At 42.4% G+C, this 19,410-nt stretch overlaps 1 protein-coding gene across 1 annotated transcript; it reads right to left on the reverse strand.

The window, feature by feature from the left end:
• Positions 1 to 64: 64 nt before the first annotated feature.
• On the reverse strand, positions 65 to 14,431 carry PWP1 (PWP1 homolog, endonuclein). Its single transcript, XM_031600065.2, has 15 exons — positions 14,309 to 14,431; positions 14,167 to 14,225; positions 12,612 to 12,796; positions 12,118 to 12,203; positions 10,670 to 10,766; positions 10,021 to 10,131; positions 9,250 to 9,380; positions 8,478 to 8,551; positions 6,731 to 6,827; positions 6,018 to 6,079; positions 5,202 to 5,313; positions 4,636 to 4,726; positions 3,431 to 3,552; positions 2,858 to 2,963; positions 65 to 2,180 (listed from the first exon to the last, which is right to left on the reverse strand). The coding sequence occupies exons 1-15, from the start codon at positions 14,372 to 14,374 to the stop codon at positions 2,065 to 2,067; spliced, it is 1,515 nt and encodes a 504-aa protein (XP_031455925.2). The 5' UTR covers positions 14,375 to 14,431; the 3' UTR covers positions 65 to 2,064.
• Positions 14,432 to 19,410: the final 4,979 nt, after the last annotated feature.

Below are 19,410 nucleotides of genomic sequence, written 5' to 3' on the forward strand. Positions count from 1 at the left end.
ACTCTGATTCACAAGAGCATGTTGTGAAGAGGTAAGGACTGTACAGATCAGTAAGGAAGAAACTTACAGGTGATCAGACAGCGTTTACAGTATGTCCTTGTGTGCTGTAAACCTTTTACCACTTAGAAGTGATGGGAGGGTTTGCTGCTAATACTATTTATGGAATGAAAATGTATTTCATTCACTTGTTTTCTTTTTGGAAAAAAAAAATTAAAAATGTGGCTCTTTTCTAATGTTTTTTTTACATATTTAAGCATTCGGAAAAAAAAAAAAAGCACTTTTTTTTCCATCGTATCTGCCTCTCCTAAGCATTCCTGGGACAAGGCAGGGGCAGGAATGCCTCCACGAAGAGAGAAGACTAAAACAACTTGTCTCTAAACCTTGTAGGTTGGTTTTGTGGCTTGTTTGTTTCCGCTGTAAGTGGGGGGGACAGTGAGCTGAACTCTTCTCTGACAAGGTGCCTGGTTATCCCTGTTAGATTCTTGCCATGAACAGCCTCATTTCAGTTGTACCTCTCTCTCTACGTTGTATTGCCTGGCTTCTTTAAAGTCTCTGTGTGGTTTGAGCTTTCTGCTTCAAACCCAGAAGTGTACCATGCTTGCCCTCAAAGATCAGTGAGTGAGACAGGGTGAGAGATGATGTTTGGTCAAGGGAGAGCTGGGAGAAGTGATGCCTATTTGCAGGGACACAATTTCTCACTAGAACAAAAAGCAGCTGCTACAGCCAGTAATTACAGAGGCAAAGCAACAACTACCCTCAAATGAGCTTAACATGAAGCATTTATTTCAAATGAAAGCTCGGAAAAGCTTGCAGTTTTTCAGTGCACAGCACATGACCAGAGGTGGTTCTGGTGCTTTTACCTTCAGATTCACCAACCCATTCACTGGGGCCTGGCAGAGTGAGGCATGGCTCCTGGCACATGCAAGAATTGTTTGTTGGTTTCTGCAGAGCCATTCTGAATACCTGGCACCAGCCTGGGAACAGCTGAACTGGCATCATAGAATCATTTATGTTGGAAAGAGCCTTCTGAAGCTGAAGTGAGAAGCAGGCACTTATTTCAAGGGTTAGGACAGAAACCTACAGCTCTACCTCTTCCCTAGAGGGGCCTATGCCAATCATTTGTCTGCTAATGACCAGAGGAAGTTACAATGAGCCAGGGTGGAAAGCAGCCATAACAGCTTGTAGACTGTGTGCGCTGACCCCACTGTCTGTGAGAGCAGTTGTTTTAATAACCAGGGGTTTTGCAGCAGTAGTGCTTTAACAGACACCTTTAATAAACACCTTCCAATAGGTGGCAAGGGAAGAACCTCACATGAGTTAAGAGTATCCATTTAACATCTTCTGGCCTACAGTAAGGCACCTGGTGCTCATTTTAAATGTGAGGAGCCTTAAAGAGGTTTCTGCTGCTATAAATCAACTGAGTGTCAACCTAATCACTGACTTAAAGGGAACCAGGGGAAAAAACCCTCGGTCATGGTGGGACAGCAGAGATGTTTCTGGTTTGATTTCGGTGGTCTCAAGTGATACATTCCATGATTCTACTCAGGGACTCAGACATACTACCTAAGAAATACTCTTAAGATTTAAAAAAAAACTTAAATATGAAAAAAGCTTAAAATCTGTATTAGAATTTTAGTCAATCCATCTCAAATTAAGGATAAGTTATCTGACTATTTACAGCTGCCATTTCAGCCAACAGTTGTGTAGCTTTGTTCCTTAACACCATCAGGAGATATTTACCTTCTTTGCAATATTTGACAAACCTCTGGCAGCAGAATGCTTTCCTGGCGACGATTTCATCTTGTATATCAACTCCACACCCAGCAGCCCCTAATTCAAGGATTGCAAACTCAAGCATATGGAAGTGATTCAGTCTTTTGAAGCTGGTGAGAGAGGCAGAACTCGCAACTGCAGATTTGGGAGCTGACCCACGTATCCATGTTTCTTTGAAATAAAGAAGCCTGCAGTTTGCACTTCCACAAACGCTCTCCAAACAGGGGAATTGGTAAAATACACCTGAGCTGTAGTCCCTTCAGTTACTTTGATTTTGTGAGGTTTGGTCCATCATGATTCCATCGCCGTCTCTGAACTGTTGCTGCTACTACCAGCCAAGGAGCTGCAAGCCACAGAGTCTGCACCAGCCAAAACAAGTCTCTCTCTGTTTCCAAAAACTTCATTCACTGCAACACAGGTAAGGGATTGCTTACATGTTACTTTCTCAGAGACAAGAGCACAGCGAAGCAAATGCGACAGAATGGAAACCCTCACCTGATGCAGTTTCAAAGCCTTCCCCATTACCCAGAGCGGGGAGTTGTAAGCTCACATGTCAGAACAATCTGTTTCCCCATGTACGATAATTGAATTACAAGTCACGGTATTTCTCCCCCAGAGAATCTCTAGATGTTTCCCTGTGTGTAATTCCCTTACTGAAGCACTGTGAAATGGATGAGTTTTGTACAGCAAAACAGTTTAAATTATTTATTTCTGGTTTTACTCTCTCTGGGTTCCATCAAGCTCTTAAAAGCCTCAAGAAATTCACACCATTTAGCTACATGCAACTGAGACAACTGATCAAAACCAGTCCTCACTTCTGTGCAGTGCTTGTTTATACCAAGAACATTAAGAAAAAAGGAAGACTGTGAGCAATGAGGTATTAGATTTCAGTTACAAGAAAATAAATTGTGGCAAATACAGCTCTCCAAGATGAAAAAAAAAGATATTTTTAAGCTGGTAGTGTGAAAACATTCAGTCTTTGGGTATTTCTTTAAAAGTGTCACTCAGAGCAACGCTGCATTACTGTATATACAGATACACCCTGGGGGCAGAGCCTCGAGATCCCAGAAAATGAGAACATTACCTGCAGAAATGCTGCTTATATCCCAGACACGCAGCCCTTCTCGTTCTCCTCCAAAGGCAAAAACAAATGGGAAGTCAGGGCAGCAAGCTGCGCAGAAGAGAACACCCTGGGAAGGAGGGAGAAAAAGTTTTCATTTTTTTTTTTCCTAAATATCATGTTAAAATGATTTTATCATCTGAAAATACTTCTGCTGGGCAAGCTATAACAAATGTAAGCTCTTTGTTTCTTGAAACTTGACTTTGTGTCCTTACAAAATCATTGTAAGAGCTGTTAATTGCATTTAACAAATCACGTATTCATCTTGAACCTCAAAGATGCATGCTGGAGAACTAATAGTCCTACTGCAGAATGCTGTATCTGACATTCAGATCCAAGGCTTCAAAGCAGCCTGCCTATTATGTCTTGAACTGAATACTGTGTTGTAATGAGGAACGTTTTACCCAGAGTACAGAGATGTCTTATAGAAACAACAACAAAAACTCCACATTACACAAAACAAGATTTAAATTAGAAAACAGATTCAGCAGTTATACATACACCTTCTTAGAAGCAAGAAATGTAATCAAAGATTACCATTTTCATATCCCTGGAATGGATTAAACTTGGTTTGCCTCCCAGGATATCCCAAATTTTCACATATTTGTCAGCAGATGATGTCACAAGGCACCCTTTGACCTGACTACTTAGTTGTAGCCCTGGAAGATATGAACGCATCAGTATAAGAGCATCAATCAATCACTGTTTTGGAGATGAGGATACATTCAGAGCAAAAGCAAAACAAACCTAATATTCTTCACACACTAAACTCAGTTCCAGTAAAACAAAGCAAAAAGTTAATGACAGTTTTATGCTACCACTGCTCTCTACAGCAACAGAAGAATCTTTTGAGAGCAAACATCATGTAGGCCTATTTTGTCTCTCAATGTCATGACAGTAACAGTGCAGAGCACTGACATAGCTTCTCACTTGACATAATCTGGCTTCCCCAGGCAGTTTTCTTCATTCAACTCCATCTCTCTAGTGATCTGAGATGATGGGACATACTGACATCTCATTTTGAGCACCTAATCAGGTACTTCCTTCAAGTTGCTTTTTAGAAGTTTCTACACTGGTGAAACGATTTAAGGAGTTGAAAGTAGGCTGTGTGGAAGCCTTCCCATGTGCCACATCTAAGTCACCATCAGAGTGAAATGCCAGTATAAAATATTATGGATACAGAAGTTCTAGTTCATAGTCCTGGACCGCACTCTGCAGTTTCTGTCCTTTCTCACCCCAAAAAGCAAAGAGAGCATATCCCAGATGAACAAATGTGTTTCAGTATGCTTATTCTTCACGATATTCACTGAGACAAGTTCACTGTTGTTAAAATACTTTGCTTACAATGGTTTTAAATGAAAAGAGCAGAGATTTCGATATTAGGAAATATTTCACTCAGAGGGCAGTGAGGCACTGGCATGAGACACCCAGAAAAGCCATGGGTGCCCTATCCCTGGAGCCTCAAGGCCAAGTTGAATGGGGCCTTGGGCAGCCTGAGCTGGTGGGTGGCAGTCCTGCCCATGGCAGGGGGTAGCAGTTGGCGGGTTTTAAGGTCCCTCCAACCAAAGCCATTCTGGGATTCTGTGGTTCTCAGCACAGACGGTGTAATGGGCCAGCCATTCACTATTACTATGCACTAGTTTATTTTTTTGTTAAGCAAGGAATCACCACCATCTCAGTCACATCAGCTGAAGACTGATAAGCCTTACCACAGGGGCAAACACAACGCACACATAATTTACCTGATACCTCTTCATCATGAGCTTTCAAAGTAAACAGCGGCTTATCAGAGCGAGCATCCAGGCAGTATACAAAGCCATCTTCTGTGCTTGCCTAAGGAAACCACAATACTTTGAAAGCAAACAGCTGCAGTCATTTGTTTAAAAATGTTCTATGCAGTAACACCCATTCTCTATTAAACCCCTGTCATCTGAGACAAATTTGCACTACTTCTTAGTAAGACTTGTCCCCTGTACACAGCTCTTCACCTCTAAAGTCAGATTTCATACATCTGGAGCTTGAACTATTCTGTGTATATAAACTATGCTGCAGTGACTTCTATGGAAATCTTAATCGTATGCAAATTTCTTTAACTGTATTTTGTATTGAATACGGCTGCACTACTGAGCTCAGCACTGAAACACTGAGCTTTTTGTCTCTAAACTCAGTGCAAACTTTGGAGCCATCTAACAGCTGCCTCACAGACCTACACAAAGTGAAGTGTAATCATACTGAGAGAAAATACAAAAACACAGCTTAAATGAAGCAGCCAACAGGCCAAGAAGAGAAGAGAAGAGAATATACTCACTAAGAAATTACAAGGTGAAAAATGATTCCAAGTTACTCTTTCAACCTGACCACTAAACCGCCAGATTCGATGGTTATCTTGTGGGCTTCTGCAATCATACAGCACAGCTGATCTGTGGGAAAACAGACAGGAAAGGAAAAAAGCAAGATCACAACAGAACTCTGTGAAGTTCATTTTACTACTGGCACCTACAGATGGTCCTTGGATGCTTTACAGGATGAATCCACAAAGACAGCCTGCTGGTCTACAGACAGTGCACTGGCATGTAGGTGGCCAGGGGGTCAAAAGGAGAGCTAACAACGGATCAGGATGCTGGTCTGAGTGCTTGGAGATTTTTTCTTATTTTTTACAGAAGGAATTTTGGAGTGGAAAATGGGCAGAATCCAGCTCCCAACAACATGGGGTTCTTCTCCAGCGTAGCAAGTGCATAACACAAGCCAGACAACATAAAGCCCAACTTAGTCTTACAGATTGGAAAAGCCCAGAGAAGTTTACAGGGGGATGAGCAGAGGTACATTTCTACTGCAGAAAAGAGAAAGACAAATTAAGAAATAAATTCAGTTTGGAGCAGATGCCTGGCACAGAAAATTTCAGTCCAGATGGTTAAAATATTTGGCTAAGCTGAGAAAGAGGGAAGGAAAGCTGTATTTTGGCCACGTACAAATCTGGCTACCTCACTGGAAAGAAATAACAACCTTACTCAAATCTGGCACTCTTAAAAGCAAATTAAAAGAAAACCCGAGGCAAATTAATGGGCTTAAGATGGGCATTAACACAGGGCTAAGTGTAACATTTAAAAACATTACTCTGACATACTTATCGTAAGATCCAGAAATAAGGGTCTGAGTTTCAAAGGGATGAAACTGCAATGTCTGGACCTAGGTGACAGAAGATTTTATTAAAGAATAAGCATTAAGACAGAATCATAGAATCACCAAGGTTGGAAAAGACCTCTAAGATCATCCAGTCCAACTGTCTACCTATCATCAGTATCTCCCACTGCCTTTGTCAAAGGCAGTGACTTTGCTAACAGCAAAATAAAGTCATAGCTATGAATAACTAACTTCCACATTCTAATTACAGGATTAATTCATTTCCCAAATATCCATCACTATGGAATTTTGGTATCGCTTATTTTAAACCTTTCTTACCTAGAACAAACTACAGGCCACACTTATTGTTTCCTTAAGCAAAGCTTACAGTTAGAGACTTGTTTTTTGAAGCTTCGTAGCAGCACTGTTAGATTCCCAATCTCTTGGACTTTTACACAAAAGGCATTAAAAAACAACAACAAACCAGGTAATTGGTGTAAGTCTCCCATGATTTTCTAATGAATAAGCTGATTAACACTTTTGAAACCAAACAGAGTTGTCTACAAAAGCAAACAATTCAGAAACGCAAAGAATTCTGCACAGTTGGTTGGAAAAACAGAGCTGCTGTTGTATGTGTTCAGTTCTGAGCAACTACGAAAAAAGTGCAGTATTTTCTCTGTGCTTTACACTGAAATAAACACAATCATTATTACGTACCTTGTCTGTGTGTAGTGTCAGGCTGGCTGCTGGTTTGCCCACAGACATATCCCACAAAATCACAGTACTGTCAGCAGAAGCACTTGCCAAAACATTCCTGATAATAAGCCAAAAGATAAGGTTTAAAAAAATCTTACAGACACAAAACCTAATAATGGTCAGAAATCCTAAATATATGGAGGATCTGATTTGGAGATCAAGTATCATAGAATCATGAAATGGCTGGGGTTGGAAGGGACCTGAGAACCCACCCAACCCCACCCCCTGCCATGGGCAGGGCTGTTCCCCATCAGCTCAGGCTGCCCAGGGCTCCATCCAATCTGGCCTTGAGCCTCCAGAGATGGGTCACCCACAAGTACACTGGTCTATATAATTAAAGATCTGCTTACATCTTCTCCCCACAGCACTTAAAAATATAATTTACTGGAAGACTTCATGAGCAAAACAAAGTGAGAAAGACTTCAAGTGCTTCCCTGTGTTTGACATAAAGATGGTATTTTTCAGCATTAATGCAACTTCAGTCTGTAAGCATATGCTTGCAGCCAAGATTCAGACAAATCTATTTTTAACAAAAAACGTAGCTCTCCAGTATCTGAGTGTTTATATAACTAACAAAGACCCAACACTGTACAACTTTTAATTCCTGAAAGCTCTATCGGTATCGTGGAGTTCATAACCCAGTGTATTACTGCACTGTACATTCCAGACACTTCAGCTCTCGTAGCTGTAATTTTGTGACTTATCTCTGTGCTATCACAAGACAATCACTTCTAAGCAATATGAAAGTTACGTCTGAGTCAGACTGATGGAATGATATGACACTGTACATGTGCACAATTTAAGATCAACAGACAACAACACTGTAAGAACACAACTTCTGCACGTTTATTGAATATCTATGAGCATGTTTCCTCCTTTGGTGCCTAGATGACAAGGAGCTTTAAGTAAAGGCTGACACCTGCTGATCAGAGAATGTAGAATTGATTGCGTGCATCTTCAGAGAATTTATGACAGCAGGAAAAAAAATTAAAAAAAAAAAAAAAATTATCACCAGGACAGTTTCAAGACCCATCCTAAGAATCCTTTAACAGTTGATTCATTACAAACTACCTATGCAATAACGAGTAGCTTCTTTATTCCAGCCTGCACATCATCCTTAACCTCTCCCCCTAGATGTGCCTACTTTGTGTTCCTTCAACAGCACTACTTTATTGCTAACTCACTCAGGTAATTCCCACAGGTCAGAGGTGTGTCTATAGTGGTGCTATGAGGGCTTTTACAGACTTTTCTCTTCACAGCTCTAGGGCAAAAGCCAAAGGAGAATAATACACAGCAAGGACTGTCTTCTATAAAGATACCTCCATCTGCTGAAATGCTGTTCTAGGTCACTGGCAGACTGGCCCAGACCTTGTGCTATTCCAGTTTGTTCATCTGGCTTAAATGCAGCTGCTTTATTGAATGGCTTGGAACCACCTTAGCTCTGCCCTCATCTGGATAACCTGGAAATAAAAGCTATCTGCAGCAGTATATAAACATTTATTATAAAAATAAAGAAGAAATCTGGTGTCCTAGCTTTGTTCTGTTTTGTTTTTTAAAGGGGCAAATATTTTTGAGAACTGATTCATTTCAGAACTGCTTTCAAGTTCAGCACTATACTGTATATATAAGGTTTTGAATTAGTGAAAAAGCATGCCTGATTAACTGTGTCAATGTGTACCCAAGCATCGTTCTTCAAATACTCCTTTACCTGCTTTGTTTATTCCATGAGAGATCGAGAACAGCATCAGCGTGTCCTTCCACTGTCCCTTCCTGAGATGAACCCTGCATAGGCAGATACAGCACAGGCAGACTTCAGAACGTTACAGCTTCAATGGAAATCAAGGAGCACAACAGCTTCTTTCTAAACTCTCCTGGAATTAACTTCTTTTCCCCATCAACTGCACTTTTGGTCCTTTAATTACCAGCTCCTATAAATTCTAATTTTAAATGGTTAAGCTTTGAAGGATTTTTCTAGGAGAACAACTGGAAGGCACCCACAAGTTATCCCACTCCTTCTCTGCTCTTTCCTCCAGGCTTTAACTATCCCTGCACAGAGCAATGAGTTTCAATCTGAAGTAACATTTACGAATGGTTATCTTTAATAGCAATTCTGATACCTCAGTCACTCTCTGGGTGTGCCTCTATGTACACACGCTATTTATCTCAATGACTACTTTAAACATGCTTCAGTTTCAGATGAATAAAGCTGACAGAGGAATCCAAACTAGCTGTGTTTTATTAGAGTAAACCTTGTCCCTTATTGCTCAATGCCATTTCAACTCCCTGAGTCACAAGCAAATAGCAGTTCCAGCCCCCTGTATACAACCAGGACATTATCTTCTGTAACCTGTCTAGACATCATCCTTCAACACAACAGGGGAAATTAAACCAGACTACCTACAGTTTTATTTTTTCCATTACAGGAAAGAAGTAAGAACATTATCCTTGCTCTAAGTTTCCTCTATTCAACCAGTACTTACTTTCTTCCCTTTCTTTTTCTTCTTTTTCTCTTTCTTGCTCCCCAGAGAAAAGACAGGTTCTAAGCAGTCCACTATATCAAGGTCCCAAATATCAATAACTGGGGTCATGTTACCCACTGCAACATAATTTCCTGCACACACACACAAAAACAAACCAACAACATTTAGAATTATAAAACAGCATATTTGGCAACCCAGCTGCTGCATATTTCTTCAAGTAAAATTTCTATTTATGTGCCAGAATTTTCTATTTGAACATTTTTGATTATTATAACTGAGAAGGACGAGTTTAAAACTGCTGAAAGCAGATGCTGCCAGAAGAACAACTGATGTGCTCCTTCAGTACACCTCCCCTTCAGTACACGTAACTGTTCAAATGAGCCCTATTAAAGCACCACAGGAAAAGTGTTACTAAAAACATAAATATAGATTAATGTTGCAACAGTGCTGTGCCATAATTAATTTGAAACCTTTCACTTGCAAATGTCAAAAAACAGAGTTTGCTTTGTTCTGCTAATTAACAATAGCTTAACTATTTCTAATTAAGCCAATATTTTAGTTGCATCACTTGTTATGCCAGCATCACTAAGGTAACTTATCACCAAATGAAGAGAAAAAAAAAAAATCTTCAGTTTTTCCCTCTTAACATCTTGAGTTTATTTCTTAAGTTTCGGTGAAGGAAACTACATAGTAACAACATGACATTTACGTACTGTACTTTTCAAGTACAAATACTTTTATTGGACAATTACAGTATCCTTTGTCATTTACCTGATGATTCCTCAGGATTGGGATCAAAATTCAACCACTCCAAACTCAGAGGATAAGCAGGCAAGATAATATCATGATGTACATAAAATGAGTCTTCTTCGTGATTATAAACTGAAAAAGATGTATGTGACATCAGTGAAGAGGAAAAGCAAGCAACCAAGATCAGCTCACCTCTGCAGAAAGAAGATATGGCAAATACTAAATTCCAAAGGAGATTTGAAATGCAAATTTTCAATATGTTCAGAGCTCCCAAGTAGAAGTCATAGCTTAAAGGACTGCTACAGCTCACAAAATACTACAAAACTAACACTGCCCTGTGTACTTCAGAGACAAAGTGAAAAGTTAGTAAAATTCAGACATCACAATGTGCATGACTTTGTTTAAACAATCACTTCAATATAAATACTCTGTACCCACGATCTCAATTTTCTACATGAGGAGACACTACCGAAGGTTGAAACATTCATTTCATAGAAACAAGAAAAAGAAATAAAGTCCAGATTCAGTAACATGGGACATTAGATAACAGATGAACAGTTTTCACTTTGGAGGAAGCTGAAGACTCCAAAAAGCAACCTTATCTTCTACACAGCCACATGAAAAAAAACAAACAGGTTTCTCTGTAAGGCATAAATCTTACATTACTTACCATGGACCTCCAAACTACAGTAGTCTTTATCGACTCTGCCACAAAGGACAAGATTGTCATTGGGCTTAATCAAAAAGTCCTCCTGTTCGTATTGATCCTGAACAGTGAAAAGGAGAGGCAAACACATGTTAAGCAAAGAACACACACAACTGCACAAGTTCTAAAGGCTGAATCTGTAAGAGTTTTTAAACATTACAGAAAACAACCAACACCCTGCAGCCCATCCACCCAAAAGCATCGTATAATGGTAGATGCAGAAAGGCAGAACCAGGTTCAGTCATGGGGAGGCTGAATCTATCTCTGAATACTACAGAGATAGTATTAATGTGGACGTGATTGGATTTAGAGAAGCGTTTCATTACCACGCATGAAACCATCTTTTGAGCCCATAAAGATGCAACCCATCACTGAAAAGAAAATCACCACCAGGATCCCACATTTGTAGCTTATTTCCCTTTGTCTCTCATGCCTTGAGCATCTACATCATATAACAACGGACTGCACAATAAGTGCACTGAGGCACTGCTTCCCACAAGCAGGAAGCAATTCCCAGAGCATGAAAACATTGTCCACATTCTGGAAAATAGTTCCAGAGAAGTAGTGCCTGCAGCTATACTGGCATTCAGCTGCACCAGAACAGATGTAGCCTCCATCCAGTTCTCATTGTTATTGAGGAATGGAAGGCATTCAGGGAATTTTTGTTAGTGGAAAACTAGCAACTGAGTATTAAAGTCAGTAGCCTTACAGAGACTGCCATCCTTCAAATAAACAATGCATACGAGACTTTTTGGGCAGCACGTTGCAAGCTTTCAATAACTACTTCTTCATTCACTCCAAGTATTTTTTGATATTTGCATTCTATCAAGTATTGCAATTTTCCGAATTGGTCCATTAATACTGTACAGTACTTAACTCTTCAACAGTGGTGGTAGCAAACACCAAGAACAACAAAATGCATGCCGGAGCACCAGAAAGTATCCTTAACAAACACAGATGGATTTCTTCAAGCCACAATGCTGATTTGACACAATTACTTTGCATTTTAGTTGTTTTCTAAACTAGCCTGAGTTCATCTGGCTGGAAGGAACACGTAGGAGTCTTGCAGTCTGGGAAGCTGTCTTATTAGGATCATTAGTGACCTGAGATTTGTTATTTCTTCAAGCATTTTAGGTGTCCTATTAGCTAGCTCTCAAGCTAGCCCTCCATATACACGAGTACATGTCTAAAATGGTGAGTCAGTTCACCTCAACATCTAACTTAAACATAAAAAGCACACATAAAGAGGATTGCACAAAGCAGTCTTAAAAGAAAATAATTCTGCCTGAGCACAAATCTGGCAAACTTTTTAAAGGACCGCAAGCACCCTAAGGCAGCTTGGGACGGTAGAAAACCTAAATGAATTCTAAGTTCATGCTGTTTCAGATATTTAATATTTTTACAGTACTTACAGTGTTTTTCAGAGTGATATAAGGATCCTGATCGTTGCTTCCATACACTGCCAGACCAGCCAAAGTCTCTCCAAGTTTGGTATCACCTACGTGGGAATTTCAAAATATTTCTCATACGTGTCAATGACCACCCAGTCAGAAACTCCCACACCACTCCATGCACTGTGAAATATCAGGAGTGGGGTACATGAACTTCCAATTTTCAAACAGGAGAACCTCAGCCAGCTCCACTGTTCAGTGCTGCTCTGCTCAGCACAACAGCAGGGGGAGCAACAGCCCTTCCAACACCACCCAGTACTAACACAGCAAGGAGCGGACATGGGGTTATTTCACTCATTAAATCACTTTCTAAATTGAGACAAGCAAAGAATTCAAAATGTGAATTTCCAGCACTTTAAACTCAGCAGTATGTGGTTTTAATATACTTGTGTGCTAAGCATAAAAAGAAGTGAAGAACGTTCTTAATACATATCAGACCTTTCAGTTTCTCTTACCTCCATCTTCCTCTTCATCATACTTGTCTAAATCATACTCAGCCAGTTCATCATCAGTCAGCTTTTCAGCACTTTCCTCCTGCTCTTCATTGTCAGGAGGTGATTCAACCCTGTCAGCAATGGCAACATCCATGCCATCTGCTGGCTGGCCTTCATCTTCTTCATCGCTGCCATCAGAGCCCTCCCTGTTTAAAGACACATCCCCTGAGAAACCCAGACAGAATGCTTCTGGGAGACTGCTCAGCAGCCTGCTAGCAAGGCTTCAGCACATAGAGTCCTGGCTGTTCACACAGACTGTATTACAACCTTTATGCCAATCACTTGAAAATCTATCCGCTCCCTTCCTACCTCTCCCCGAAACAGAAGTCACTGCTTTCTCAGCCTGCCTTAGAATTGTGATGAAATTTTTTTCTCGCATATTTTCCTGACAAATATTAGCAAGCATGCAGAGGAGGGCTGACAAAGACAGTGAAGAGTCTGGAGGGCAAAGTGTATGAGGAGCAGCTGAGGGCCCTGGGTTTGCTCAATGCAGAGCAGAGGAACTGAGGGGAGGCCTGATGGCGGCTGCAGCTCCTCACAGGGAGCGGAGGGCAGCGCTGAGCTCTGCTCTGTGTGACAGCGACAGGGCCCGAGGGAACGGCATGGAGCTGCGTCAGGGAAGGGCAGCTGGGGGTTGGGGACAGGGTCTGCAGCAGAGGGCTGTGGGCACGGCCCCAAGTGCTGGAGTTCAATGAGTGTCAGGGCAGTGCTCTCAGGCATACAGTCTGATTTTTGGGTGATGCTGTGTGAAGGCAGAAGCTGTACTCTGATGATTCTTGCGGTCTCTTCCAACTCAGGATATTCTGCTATTCTGTGACAATGCATGATTTCAAATGAGATCCACCAAACAAAATTTAAGTGTGTCTAAATCATTTATCTTGCCCTCCTTTTGCGAATGCCATTTTTTCAACCTCTACTCTGTATGTTTGCAGGTGTCTAATTCCTCCCCTTTTTTTTTGCCCCCCACCCATAGGCCTTGTCACGGACAATAACATCTGTATTTCTTGAAGATTTTTAAGACTACACTTCCTCATACTTCCCATACTTGTATTAGAAGATAATAAAACATAAAGTTCACTGTATAGGGGCATGTTGCAGGTCACTCCTTACAGAGCAAGGTTTGCAACATCTCAAGAACTCTGAACTTTCATGGCAATGATTCAGTTTGCAGACTGGATATTAGAAAAGCATCTTCTCCAAAAGAGCATGATGTTGGAGTGGCACATGGAGGTGGTGCAGTCACCATCCCTGGAGGTGTTCCAGAGCCGTGTGGATGTGGCACTGAGGGATACGGTCAGCGGGCATGGTGGGGATGGGCCGGTGGTGGGATTAGGTGATCTTAGAGGTCTTTTCCAAGCTTAACAACTCCACGACTCAGAGAAATCAGCAAAAGGGAAGCCTCTCCCAAACGCTGAAGATGATTTTGGAACGCCCACCTCCTCCTGCCCCCCCCCAGCACCCCGGGCTGCTCGCCTCCCAGCCACCAGCCGCCCCCCGCCCCGAGGTCCCCGCTCACCGCAGCCTGCCGCGGGCCTCCCCGACGAGCCGCCTCAGCTCTTCCCGGCTGAGCTGCACCTGCGGGCGGACGCACAGCACCGTGAAGAGAGGGGGAGACCAAAGATCCCTCAGGGGGTCCCTCAACCCCACCTCACCCCTACCTTATCCGGCGTCTCCTTGGCAACGCCGCGGCGCACCCAAGCGGCGCACGTCACCGGGCAGCTCATGGCGGCGACACGTGCGCAGGGCCGCGGCGCACGCCGAGTGACGTCAGAGGGAGGGGCTCCGCCTGAGAACCTGTGGGAAGAGCGAGGGGGCGGGACTTGTTTTTGACGTCATATCTGTGCGCCGGAAGTGACCGGAATGTCGTGGAGGAGATGGCAGTAGTTCTCTGGGGGCGGTGCTTTGGGGCCGGGCTTTGGTAGCGCCCGGCTGCCTGCTGGCAGCTGTAACGTGTGTTGTGCCTTGTGCGGTTTCCCATTGTGTTTCTCCTTGATGTTGTGCTTCGGCGCTGAAGTGTTCTAGCGGTAATCCCCCCCAATCAGAGGCAGCAACACAACAAAAAACCCAGGCTGCAGTGATTTAGCACAAGGATCTGTGTGTCAGCATCCGTACGTGCCCTGAGCTGTGTGCAGCTCGCTGAGTGTTAGGAGGAGTGTGTAGGTTGCTTTGAAAGTAATGCCTCCTGTTTATTTCCATGGGAATTGTAACAGCTACAAAGAGCACAGTAACACTAGTTGATAGAGCAAATTCTCATTTGTTAAGCACTTTTTCATAGGAACTGATAGCCAGTGGCATAGTCACCGCCAGTGGCTATGCATTTTTGCCAGCAATGAACAAGAGCATGCATGCTGTACATATAAACGTCTGTGTGGCTGGCTGGAGCGTGGCTCATCTTTCATATGACTGTCATCACATCCACTGTTTGGTCTCCATCAATGTTCAGCAAGCGTCAGTGAATGTCAGTGGGTGCCATTTTTCCATATGGAATCAATCATAGAATGGTTAGGGCTGGAAGGGACTTTAAGATGATGTAAGTCCAACCCCCTGGCAATAGGCAGGGACACCTCCCTCTAGACCAGGCTGCTCAAAGCCCCATCCAGCCTGGCTTTGAATGCTTCAAGGGTGGGGGCATCCGCAACCTCTGGGCTGCCTGTTCCAGTGTCCAGGTACCCAGGGTTAGGGAATGAGCATTTATTGTGGTAAGACTCAAGGACTTGGCATCTGAATTTCAATTTGGCAGGTAGAGTGGCCATGTCACCTAATCCATGTCCCCAGATAGCACCACTGTAACATTTTCTTCAGTTTGATTCTTCTGTGGTTCTTGCATGAGAGAAAAATAATTATCAAAATATTGCTGCCTGCCTTGGTTCATTTCACCCATTTGCTGTATTTTGTCTTAATGTAGAAGCAAAAGCTGTATCTGGCTATCAGTTCCTCGTAGCGTGTGCATCCTCACCTAGCCTGGAGTCTGTGGTAGGGACTGACAGATACTTACCAGCCTTGAGTTTTGGTATGCTTTCTTTTTCTTTACTGTTATTATTTGTTTTGCTTGTCAAGTCTTAAAGTGTTCAAGAAATCCTTCTTGTCCTCCCACACATGGGTTGGCTGCAGCTTCACTGTCAGTCTTCCTCCAGATTCTGAGGCAAGATTCATGCAAGCCAGTGCTATACCCAAAGGACAGGCAGTGGGAAATGCTAAGCAGCCAAAAAAGAAAGGTTACTTTCAGGGGATGTGGCTCCTGAATATGTTTTTTGCAGATATGTTCGTTTACACGGTGCATGGTTGCACAGCAAACCCTCAGCCAGACCTGTTTTTACCAAAGCAATACCCAGAGGGGGCACACATGCTCTATCTTCCTTCTCAGCACAAATGTAATTACAAAACAGCAATATTCTGTGGTGACACTTAGCAACAGAAGTATCAGAAAACAGATCTAAAGATGGAAGTGGGAAGGAAAATAGGTAACAAGTCTGCATATGGATTACAGATAACAAATGTAGAGTTAATAGTAAATAATTTTTCTTATTTGAGAGCCAGTCCATAAAAACTGAATAATTCCAACGTTTTCATCCATTATGTGGTTACTGGAGATGTGGAGCTGGTCTTCTGTCTTCTTAAGAATAGAAAGACCACTGGGCTGATTTTTGCATGCACCATTGTTCCACAGTGCCTTGGTAATTACAGAGATGGAGTTGAAAGTGTGCTGCCCCAGGCAGGAAGCTCCCCAAATTCACTTGGGACAGTGACTGAGCTCTAGTGAGATATGGCCCACACACCCCAAAGAACAGCCAGGATGTCTCAGGCTTCTTGTTATCCAGTGTCCAAAGATAGTTTGTTCACAGAGGTGTGAGACTTAAGGGAGAAAACAGATGTTTATTTCTTAAGTTTGGATGGAATTCTTACACAACCATTGGGGGAAATTTGGGATGAACCTAAAAAGTTGTCTCAACTACGAAGAATGATACATAGATGTCAGAAGTTTGAATTGCTGCTGGGTGCAGGAAATGGCCTTGAAGTCTGGTGCATACAACGGGAGACAAGGGCTCCAATGGCTGTCCCAGGAAACATGCAAGGACCAAGTTCAGGTCCCATGTCAATGAGAGCACTCTAACAAGAATGTTCACCAAACATTCCTGTGCTACAGTGTGTTCTGGACTGGTCTTTCCTAAACCTGAGCTTCCAAAACTTAAAGGCTTCCCCCTGCATCACTGATCAATCAGAAATGGCAGTATGTCTCCCCCAGAGCTGGTTTGTACCTGAAATCTGTTTTAGACCCATTTATTAACCTTGCATGAGCAGAGCTGAATTTCATTTTCTCCTGAGGGATCTCTGCAAAGTAAGGCGAGACTTGATACCGATGAGTTTCACTGTCTCAGTTTAGTCACCTCTTCTGCTGTCAGCACCTCCTGCCTGTCTGAAGTGAAAAGCAGTAAAGCTCTGTCCCTATTTCTGGATCTGCTTATGCAGAATTTGAGGCATTTGACCTACCCCAACCTTCTGCTTTTCATCTGAGGAGGAAAGTGCCACATAGTTCTCATCAATAGGAAATGTGTGTGTGTTTTGTTCCAGGTGGCATCAAAAACATTCAGCAAAGTTCAGCTGGGTGATGGAACCCAGCTGAGCAGAAGGACCTTTTGTTCCGGCATGGATTTACCAGATCAAGAGAAACAGTATCAATTAGGAAAATCAATGGGTCCTCTGAAGGGAAGGGTCAGCCTCTTTTTGGGGGGACATGTCAAGGAGCCCAGAGAGCTACAGTATTACTGTATTTACTACAGTAAAGGGTGGGGGAGATAAGAGAGCTTGTCGGTAAAGAAGTGATGCAGAAGCCACTTGTGCCAGCAGGCTTTCCAGGAGTGGTTTGAAAATTGCAGAGAGGATGCTCCAGTGTCCAGACTCTGCAAAGGTCTTGAAATACCTTGAATTGTGAAACTGCCAGAGACACTGTAAGCATTTCCAATATCACAGCTGGAAGGTACTACGAAGCCATGAAATGGTGCATACTGCAAATCATACAGACTGAGAGCAAGAAAACAAAGGGAATTTTCTATGTTTTGAGAAGTTATGCTGTAAGCTTATGGCTAGGGTTCAGCTGACCTCTTCAGATGAGAAGAGAGTAAAGGGACTGATACACTAAGCATGCCACCTCACTCAGAAGAAAATTCCTTTTCTCAAATGAGCTGCAAAATATGTGTTGCAGTCCCAGGTATGCTGAACAGCTAAAAGCAAAGTCACAACATCAAGAAATACTCTAACTTAAGACAGATATAAAGAACTACTTACAAGTGGATTTGAAACACCAAGGGTAGCCACAAAAGTCCTCAAGGTTACCTTTTGATTCTCTGTTTGCATTCCCTGGGTGTTTCCACAAGATAAAGAGCATGAATTTGGAGGAAACCAAAGGAAGATCAGTTCTCAATAGGGCAGCATCTTGTCAGGGGAGAGAAGTACACTGCTTGCACATAGCAGCATAGCCTGGAGGGAAAAACTCTTGAAGTGATAGCTAGGCATAAAGTTTTCAAGTAGTTGAAATAGAGCTGCTTTGTTGTTTTTCTTTTTCATTCACCATCTCCTCAAAGAGTTGTCTGGGAAATCACCAACCTCCTCACATTAGAAGATAAAGCATTCGTAGTGCAAGGCTTATTTTCCCAAATCTTAGATTTGTTTACCTTTATGAAATAAACCAGATCCATTCCTTATCAATTAACTATAAGTTATAGTTAATATAAGCAATAAGTATGATCTCAGTGTGAGCCAGATACACATAACAGACATTAAATGCCTACTGGAGCAGTAAATATTCTATGTGAGAAGTATTGCTTATGGAGCATCTGCTTTCCCAAATTGTGTGCTGACAGTTTAGATGTAAGAATTCCATAATCCCAGCAATAGCTGCTGTAAGATACTGCTGGAGTCAACATGAAGAGAGAAATGCAGTCAGCGCTCCCTCAGCAAGCTGGAGATAGGCATGCAGGCCATGGAGAACAGTCATGTTTGCCATCCAATTGAGAAAAATGACTTTAAATGTATTGGTAGAAATCCAGGAGGGAGGAAAAGATGAGTGTGGGAGAGGAAGAACCGAGAAGTACGTGAAGGTGGACACAGTCAAGGCATGCCATTGTTGGCCAACTCACAGAGAATGAAGGATGTTGAAAATAAGGATAGAATGATACAACATGCTAAGGATTTGTTAGTAAATGAAAGTCAGCAAACATATGGGTATGGGAAAACCCAACTGGATGTGCTCCAAGTGCTGAGGCTCTGCCAAGTTTTCCAAGTTTTACTCTATAATTGTTATCACGGACAGTGGGGAGTGGAGCCTGCATGCCTTTGTTTCAGTGTACATGTGAGTGAGCATTTGCAAGGAAGGGGAACATGCGAGTGTGTCAGGACAACATCGCATCTCCACAAGCAGATGCACTTGTGAACACACAAAAAGATTCCCACCTCTCCGGCTGTGCTGCACCATGGGAGCAATGGGAGATACAGGAGAAGTGGTTGTGTCTGTGGTTGGACACACTACTTCAGCATCTAAGTATATGTCATTACTGATTGCTTCAAATACCCATGCTTTCAGGAAGATCCTAGCTACTTACACAAACCTCTGGGCTTGTAGAGCAGATGGGCCAAGAAGCTCTTGAGAGACAGTGGGGCTGTCCTATGTACGGCAGATTCCTGAGCTCCAAAGGTGTTTGTTCATGGACATCATTTGTCTTGTAGGCCTAGATCTTTGTAACAAAGCTCAGATAGCCAGCCCAAA

The sequence above is a fragment of the Phasianus colchicus genome, chromosome 1 (assembly GCF_987193195.1).
Source record: "Phasianus colchicus chromosome 1, bPhaCol1.hap1.1, whole genome shotgun sequence".
Classification (NCBI taxonomy): domain Eukaryota; kingdom Metazoa; phylum Chordata; class Aves; order Galliformes; family Phasianidae; genus Phasianus; species Phasianus colchicus.